Below are 8,180 nucleotides of genomic sequence, written 5' to 3'. Positions count from 1 at the left end.
GCCGGGCGATTTGGCGTGGCGGTGGATGATGATGCGCAGCTGAACGTAGTCATGTTAGGAACGCTGGAAGAAGAAAACAGACAAATACAAAGCATGACCATCACATGACTGTAAACGTTTCTTTAAGTTTGAGGTGAGATCTAAAAATATATATCTATATATTTTGACTTTGGGGAGTACATGTCTAAATAAATATTTTATATGCAACACTTGTTTCAGTATTTTAGTGAGGGTTTATACATTCATATATATATATCTATATATAGATATAGATGTATATATGCTACTGCACATCTGGGAGGAAGCTGTTGGTTGCCATGTTGGTAGTTTGTACAGTTAATAGCACACATTCAGCTGCACAGAGCCAGCGGCGGTGGTGGGCATGTCATCGTCATGGATCTGGGAGGGTCTTCCACTTGAAATCCAGGCCCACATCTGACACCAACAAGAGCTAATGGTAGATTAGTTCAACTTCCACTTCACCTCCTGCAATACTGCATTACTGTGAATCGTACATTATAATTAATGTGACACTGAAAGTCAAAAGGCAAGACCAGCATATAAGTATCTTTTTACAGACGTTTATATTGTGTATATGAGATATGTGTGTGGAGTTAAAGTAGTGCATGAAACTGGATATGTACATTGTCAGCCGACAGCAGAATGGGCCGATTTGGTGAAAGAATGGGAGTGAGTAAGGCGGTCAGAAACAGCGAAGCACTTTTTTTCTTTTTGTGGGTTTATTGATGTATGATAGGGGGACAAAAACATTGAAATAGTTTGAAATATTGAAAATATGATTTAATATTTTTATGTTTGCAGCTGATTTCACTGCATTCAAACACACTCATGTATGCATTATGAATTGTGAGATAAAAAAAATATGCATTGATTCTAAAATTCAGAATGAAGTTAGTGATTGTTTAAGAATAAAGATTATGTTATCAAAAAAATTACCCTCTGAGTGATTGATTCAGCAAGTTATTGATTCATCTTTTTTTTTTTACTGTATCTCTCTTTCAAGTGTTGCCAGGTTCGAAGACACCGTGCGCAATCCCTCTCCTGCAGGAGAACTGACATTAGATGCACAACTTTGCGTCACTTTTCAGTGTAAAATTGGGACACCAGCTAGCATTGCAAGACATTATTGTCAGTGAAAAGAAGACAAAGCACCCAACCTGACACTTCAAAGCTAATACAGAAACAGACAAATCAAGGTGAGAAAAACACTTGACTGGCAGTTTAATTCCACACGCATTTCACTCGTCTGCACTTCAGCCAAGTGCAGATGGTGAAGATCCATCTTTAAGACACCGTTTTATCACAAATCATTCACTGACCTTGCTCAGGCTGGGAAAACATCACCACACCGACAGAGTAACACAACGGCCAACCAGCCGGATAATCGCACCAGTCAAAAGTGCGCTGTAGTTCCTCCATCACATGTATGTTTCACAAACCCTTGGCTTGACTTTTGATTTGTTTCCTTCTGGTTTAAAGATGATTATGCGGTAAAAATGCTGTTGTAGGGGTTAAAATCAACGGATTTGACACTAATTACTGAACACTGTTGCACAATGAGGTGCTTTAATTTACAGAGAAGAAACTCTGTTCTTTTCCGGTTTGGAAAATTAAAGAAAAACAGTATGAAAGCTAAATTCCAATAACAATCAAAGAATAAATTAGAGCAATAATTAACCCATTATTTAGATATATCTAAACATTAGTCAAAACTTTCCTTTAAATTACCGAACTATAAATCACCACTCAGAGACGTTTTATTGTTTTCCTTGTGATGCCACACATTAAACTATTTTCTCTTAAACACAGATTTTATTTCACAGAGCAGCTCCACTGATTGCACCGATAAAGAAAACATCTCAACAAATACAATTTGTGACCCGTATCACTCACAAGAAAGGATTTATCTTCTCACCAACCCCAAAATCCAATGTGTCATTTTAGGATGGCGCTCCTTCCCCCTTAATACTCTGTTGTCATGGAAACAGACCTTTCGTGTCTTCTGCAAGGAGAATACGGAGGAGGAGGAGGATGAATGCTCCCCTGGCTTTTCGGACGTCTCTTGTATTCTCTCCTGCATGTTGGCTGCAGTGCAGAACAGCAGGAGTGTGTGTGCATGTGTGTGTTTGTGTGTTGAAGGGAGGTTGATGTGTTCTTTTCTATTTTGGAGTTTCCCTCGGTCACAGCAAAGAGCAAAGACGAGTACAAGCCTGCATCCAGAAAGACAATGTCTATTCTCAATGAGAAAGAGACTAAGTGAACAAGAAGCCTAACAAGAGTAAGTTTGAAAGAAACTACTGAAGCAATCTTGTATTTTTTTCTGTTTAATTTATAAATGTTGTTAAGCTTTTTTTTTTTACCCCCTTTAATATGCTTTAATTTACAATTTGTTTGTATTATGCTTCTTCACATCCAGTACTTGCTGCTACTCCTATTTAGGCAGTAATTTAGAATACAATACTGACTGCTGCTTTTCCTCTGTTTCAAACAAACGTGATATAGTCAGTAATTAATGCAACAAAAAACTATTTTGTACTCTATGATGTGTGAAAAAATTAATTGCAAAGTGTAATAATAAAATAATGTCTTATTTATCCGCCAAAATCTCTGGAGTGATAAACGATGCTCCTCTCTATGGCAATCTATAGGTCAGACAGTTGTCACGGTAACAGGACTTGTCTAATTAGCACTTGCATAATTTTGGCATACCAAGACATTTTTGAATCGTTTCTTACGAAAAACATTCTGGAGCAGTTTTAGAAATGACTTCCTTCCTCGTGCAACGAGTTGATTTGTCCAAATGTGAAAGATACTTTCAGAAACTACACGTACTGCAATCAAAGTTCAGATAATTCTGTTTTTGTTCTGTCATCTTCAATTTAGTTTATTTTTACCGCTCCAACTTACAAGTCTTACCAATACATCTGTCCAGAACTGTAAGTGATTTTTTTTGTATAATCAGCCAAGTTGAGAAAAATAGTTCAATTTCTGGAGACATTTTACATCAATGCAGACAATTTTCCAAGGTCTGTGAAAAATGTATGTGATATGCTTTAATTTATTTTTCAAGTCACATCATCTTAACTGGCTGATTCGTCTTCTTGCCCTTCAGTGTCTGAGTCTTTTTTTTGTTTTGTTTGTTTTGCACCACTGCTAGAAACTGTGAGCACCCGATGGAAGGTTTGAAGCTTTATATATCTGTCATATAAGTGACAAAACGTTCAGAATGTTAAATGACAAACATTCTACTTGGAAAATATCCCCGCTCATATTGAAATGTCCCTTTTTGTGGTTCTATAAAAGTTTATATTCAACTTGTTCTTGTAAAGCAACTGTGCTAACATGGCAGATTTGTAGAATAAGTGTTTTGGGATTCCAAAGGTTAACGCTGGCACATTTTACAGCTTCTCTGTGACAGTAAAATCCCGTCCCCAAAAAGCTGTCGCGTTTACTGTTTCAGGGGTTAGATTTTATGTGTGATTGGTATTAGTTCACAAGGTAATTATCTTGTTTATTTCTTCCTGTGTGTACAACATCATAATACAAATTACCAATTCCCCTAGGTAGAAAATGCAGTGGATATTGCATTCACCAAGAGTGGTACAATGACAGAAATCATTGTTCAGTTTCTTAACACGTGTTTATTTGTCTTCTAAAGCCTCGTGAGTGTGCAGCAGAAAAACACCCCAAAAGACATTCATTTCCCATCTCTGGCTGTCTTCTTTTGAGCTTTTTGTTTTGAAATGTGCCTGTCTGGGCCTCTGGGATCCCACTTGTCTCTCTCTTTTTTTTTTTCTCACACTACTTGGATCTGAATGAGGGAACTCCTACTTAGAAGTAGGGCGTTCAGTGCTGCTCATTAAAAATAATTAGCCTGTGTTCAATTAAGACTCAGTTATGCTCCTTTGATGTAGCCGGGTCGTTATTTCCCATCCAAATGCCTGAGAGTGATAATAAGCGTCTGAATGAAATGAGCTTTCACTTTTAATAGGGCTGAATCTAAACCTGCTGGCTCCGCTGGTTCACTTTATTCAGACCGTAGAGAAGCCTCTACTACACCCACACAGATTTCTAAATCTCTCCACAACATAACAAGCTCTGTGTTTTTCACACTTATGTGCTATTAATTTATTAAACGAGCTCTCCAGCATGTGCTGGAAGTGGTTCCTGTAGCAGGAAAAGTGTCCTGTTGAACTCATGTAGCCTCAGGAAAGAAAGGATGCCAAGCTAAGCTTTGACTGCGGTTCTGCTCCAACACGGTTCCTTTAATAATTTCCTCTCTCATCTCCTCGCTTATCCTCTTTATGCCTGTCATCCCGTCCCTTCCTCTGCTTTCTCACTCTGCTAATCTTTATTCCCGGTCCACCTTCACAATACATCAAACTTGCCTTCTGTTTAAATATGTTGCATCTGTTCTGCTTCTGACTTTTTCCCTTAAATGTTCTCTAAGTAATTTATCTGTTTTATGTTAATGATTTTTCTTTTTTGCAGTTCTCTGCATATTTGTCTTTGTTTTACATGTGTGCGCAGCTCACACACAGCGCACATCAGGGCATTTTTCAAAAGAAATGTCCTAAGGCGTATTATTTTCTACTGAGCTTCATGCGTATTTATCGTAAGTGCAAGAGTAATTGATGCTGCAGGGCAATTTAATGCAGGCAAGAATATACAACAAAAAACAGAATGCATGAGCAATATTTATGAGGATGTACATGATGTACGTATATGATGCCATGTTTAGATGTGGTTGGTAATTTTATAACAAATCATAAATACTCAGGGGATGATAAGAATTGATTTGCTAAAGTTAACTGAATGACATTGAGGCCTAAAAAAAACTAATTTAAAGCAGCTGCTTCTTGATTTGATAAACATCTATGAGGAAAAAGATCAGATAAACGATACTGATCAGTGACCACATGAATGAGAATGCTGGACCCTTGAAAGAAACCTCCAAAATTCACATAGATTTTTACTGTTGTGCAACCTGGCTCAAACGTACAGCGTGTGTAGTCATGAACTTTCTACTCCCATCATGCATTGCGTCGTACTTAAAGAGGCATTATCATGTCAGAAATCTATTTAAAAAATGAAGTAGTTTTAGCACATATTCAGGCATTAAAAAGGAATTGTTTTTAACCAAATACTGAATGAAGGAAATACTTGATCAATGTGCTCATTATATCTACTAACTAAACATTATCACATTCATATGATATCTTCAGGGCTTTACAAGACCAATGACTTATTTCACAAAAGGGTCTACAGTTGCAACAGAGTAGAGAAAAAATGGCCTAAGCATGCATTGGTAAGTTAATGACTAAATGAACGTTACATATTTTGTTTGATTTTTCATAAAGCAGATGCACGATTAAACAAATCACTTATGCCTGTAGGTCAGCAGAGCACAGCTGGCCGCCAACAGAGCCTGCTGTGTTTTCGGCTCTCTGTCGGGGCTCATTTGATGTCGTCTCTCCAGCAGGCAGGACGAACAGGACTTTGCAGCAGCACGTCCACCATGACTGTTCGTTTCTAGATCATTACAAATTCAACGCAAGACCGTCTACGCTAAACAGTGCAGACACACCCAATCAAGGTCATCTGCAAATCAACCAACTGCAGGCATAACAAGTTCCTGGAGGAACGTTAAGAATATGGAAGTTGTTGTAAAAGAATCTAAATCACTCAGACGTTTTTTGCAATGATGTGAAGTAAACGTCACCATAAGCCTTTCAAATTAGTGGTGTAACGGAACAACACACAATCTTACCAAAAAAATCTTTGGTGTGCTTACATAACGGATGCAACGTTGTCTTAAGCCTTTGCAAATGCAGGGTCTTTATGCATAGAGCTTCTGAACCCCATATTCTAACATCTGCTAATTATGAAGATTATGCATTTTTTTCTGATGACGAAAGAAAGATGGACTGAACCAACGTTTTACAATAAGCCTTAAATACCCACTTGAAACTGTGTCGGGTCAAATGCAAATATTACCTGTATGAAGCAAATAAAGCCAAAGTACAAACTTACCTGTCTGTAGCTTTCATCAGTCCAGAGTAGTCTCTATAGCAGCTGACATGTAACCACACAAGGTTTTAATGGCCTGAATATGGCTCTGTTGTTTTCTACCTGTGATCAAATTATATGTAGCTGACTTTGAATCTGTCCATATGATTGAACTGAACTGAAAATAAATAGTCAAGGTCTAGAGTCAGGAAAAAGGGAGCTGACATCTCAGCAGACCCCACACATTCTTGACACAATAATTAGACTTTTATCTTCAGGTCGGCACTACGGAGACAGTTTTTTTCTTTTTCGCATCACTCCAGAAAAGTGGAGTCTTATTAAAAAATCCCCAAACTCTCTTGACCATTTTTGATTTTATTTAAATGTATATAGCTGACGCAAAATTTGCAGAGCTGTCAGGTTGTGTCTCATCAAACTATTGCTGCATATCAGATGTTTCAGTCCACATAACTCAAAGTATTATGCTACTACTTATAGCTAGTCTAGCCGTTAAGCTCTACCGTAATAGAAGAGCCACATAGTACTGTTTTCCTGAGTTGCAACAGCAGTATCTCTATGGCGGCATTTTATAACCAGATGTGAATTCAAACATTCATGGCAGTAGAAAATCAACACTTGTTGCATCAATAATAAACATTCACACATAGACTGTAACGGTGCTATTTTGTTTTAATTTTTGGTGGCAGTTATTTTTAAATGTCGGTCAATTGTACATGTTTTCCTTCCAGGACGCATAACAGAACTAAAATAAGTTATCAGCTGGGAAAAGAACGTCATCTTGATTGAGAAAAAAAAAAAAAGCTGTAGAAATCCAATTTTTGAGCCACTGCAATAAACAAAGAGGACATTAGCAAGCAGCCCAGGATTTCCAGTAGAACTTTCTGCAGGGAGCTCGAGTTGCCAAGTCACTTTCTGCTTCACGCTTCTGAGTCTTCTCTTCTTCCTCTTTTTCTTTGAATTCTTGAGGCAAAATTTCATTTTCTAATTCGGAGAGTTCATGAATCACATTCAACAGGTTCAGTCTGTTCTCAGATTCCTACAAAAGAAAGAAAAACTTTAATGAATAGAATTGTAAGAAACTATTTATAATATCACAGCCTTTCACTTGTACCTCAGTAAGACAGGGCTACCTGGCTATCTGTACACCATGCAGCTGTTTTTACAGTAAATAGAAGTGATGAGAAGCTATTTGAGACCACTTTCTAAACTCCAGTTTGACCGTAATAAATAATATTTAACAGTCAGTCCTAGCTGTTGGCTAGGATTTGCTTTCTGAAGAAAAAAAATTATTACATTTAGTTCTGCACAAAACCTCCAATTAAAAGGCGACATGACATGGAAGAAAAATAAAACAGATGCCTTACCAGAGAGTCATGCGGTTTGTCAAACGGTGGCAGCGAGTCTTGCAGAAGCTGTAGGCTTTCCACAATCTCTCTAGTTTCTACAGTGCATAATGCAAAACACAGAATACCAAAAATACACAGAAGGAAGGCCATCTTAACACTGAAAAATCTATTTGCTTCTTCTTTGTGAAAGCAGGTTCCTCGGCCAGATGCCACAAAATTTTCAACTGATGCTCAACACAGCAAGATCTGTGTTTTATAGAGCTCAAGCCCAATAAAGGGAGGAGAAGCGTGTAGTGCAGGTGATGCGTCAGAAGCTTCTTTAACTTTCTGTTCCTCCCTATCAGCCCACTGAAGTGCATACTGGGTAATTTATGACAGCCATTACAGGGGTGACAAAAACTCTAAATAAGGACATTTTTACCGTCATGTTCTTTGTCTGTGCTATGGTGTACATAACCCCCCAGGAATCTGACCATGTTACTAAAGGTCATCCGGATCTTTTCGTCAGTGTAACTTGCGAAATGTTTAAAAACATCTGACAGGTAATCCCTGTACGCAAAGTGCTGCGTTCACTCATGTAAGATAACGCTTTAATGACACTAATGTGAAGGAAACAATGATTTTGTAATCGTCTCTCTCTACCATAAACTCAAATCAACGTCACTGCAGAAGCAGTTGGACATCTAAAGGCCATAGAGGTCAATTTATCATTAGTTGCACCCTGGTGAGTTTATTCTGGCGATGTCTTTAATGGAATTTCTGCTCTGCTTAACTTTACAGTTG

General features: G+C 37.9%; 2 protein-coding genes across 5 annotated transcripts in view; one reads left to right on the top strand and one right to left on the bottom strand.

Annotated features, from left to right (window-relative positions):
• Positions 1–953, top strand: part of fgf12a (fibroblast growth factor 12a) — a 43,236-nt gene extending 42,283 nt beyond the window's left edge. For all 4 annotated transcript variants that reach the window (XM_081598106.1, XM_081598105.1, XM_008433806.3 and 1 more), the window contains one exon: positions 1–953. This exon is cut by the window's left edge and continues 1,883 nt beyond it. The gene's annotated coding sequence lies outside the window, so the exon portion shown is untranslated.
• A 5,491-nt stretch (positions 954–6,444) lies between these two features.
• On the bottom strand, positions 6,445–7,978 carry LOC145547927 (uncharacterized). The gene is made up of 2 exons (XM_081598108.1): positions 7,416–7,978; positions 6,445–7,087 (listed from the first exon to the last, which is right to left on the bottom strand). Exons 1-2 carry the CDS (start codon positions 7,545–7,547, stop codon positions 6,899–6,901), a joined length of 321 nt encoding a protein of 106 aa, XP_081454234.1. The 5' UTR covers positions 7,548–7,978; the 3' UTR covers positions 6,445–6,898.
• Positions 7,979–8,180: the final 202 nt, after the last annotated feature.

The sequence above is a fragment of the Poecilia reticulata genome, chromosome 17, assembly GCF_904066995.2.
Source record: "Poecilia reticulata chromosome 17, P_reticulata-male-v2, whole genome shotgun sequence".
Taxonomy (NCBI): domain Eukaryota; kingdom Metazoa; phylum Chordata; class Actinopteri; order Cyprinodontiformes; family Poeciliidae; genus Poecilia; species Poecilia reticulata.
This window is presented reverse-complemented; position numbering and strand designations above follow the sequence as displayed.

Bases quoted from the DNA above. Each gene is read 5' to 3' on its own strand.
- LOC145547927 (XM_081598108.1), bottom strand. From the start codon at position 7,547: ATGGCCTTCCTTCTGTGTATTTTTGGTATTCTGTGTTTTGCATTATGC. The intron at 7,088-7,415 runs GTAAGGCATCTG...TTTCTTTTGTAG, and splicing joins ACAAACCGCATGACTCTCTG to GAATCTGAGAACAGACTGAA.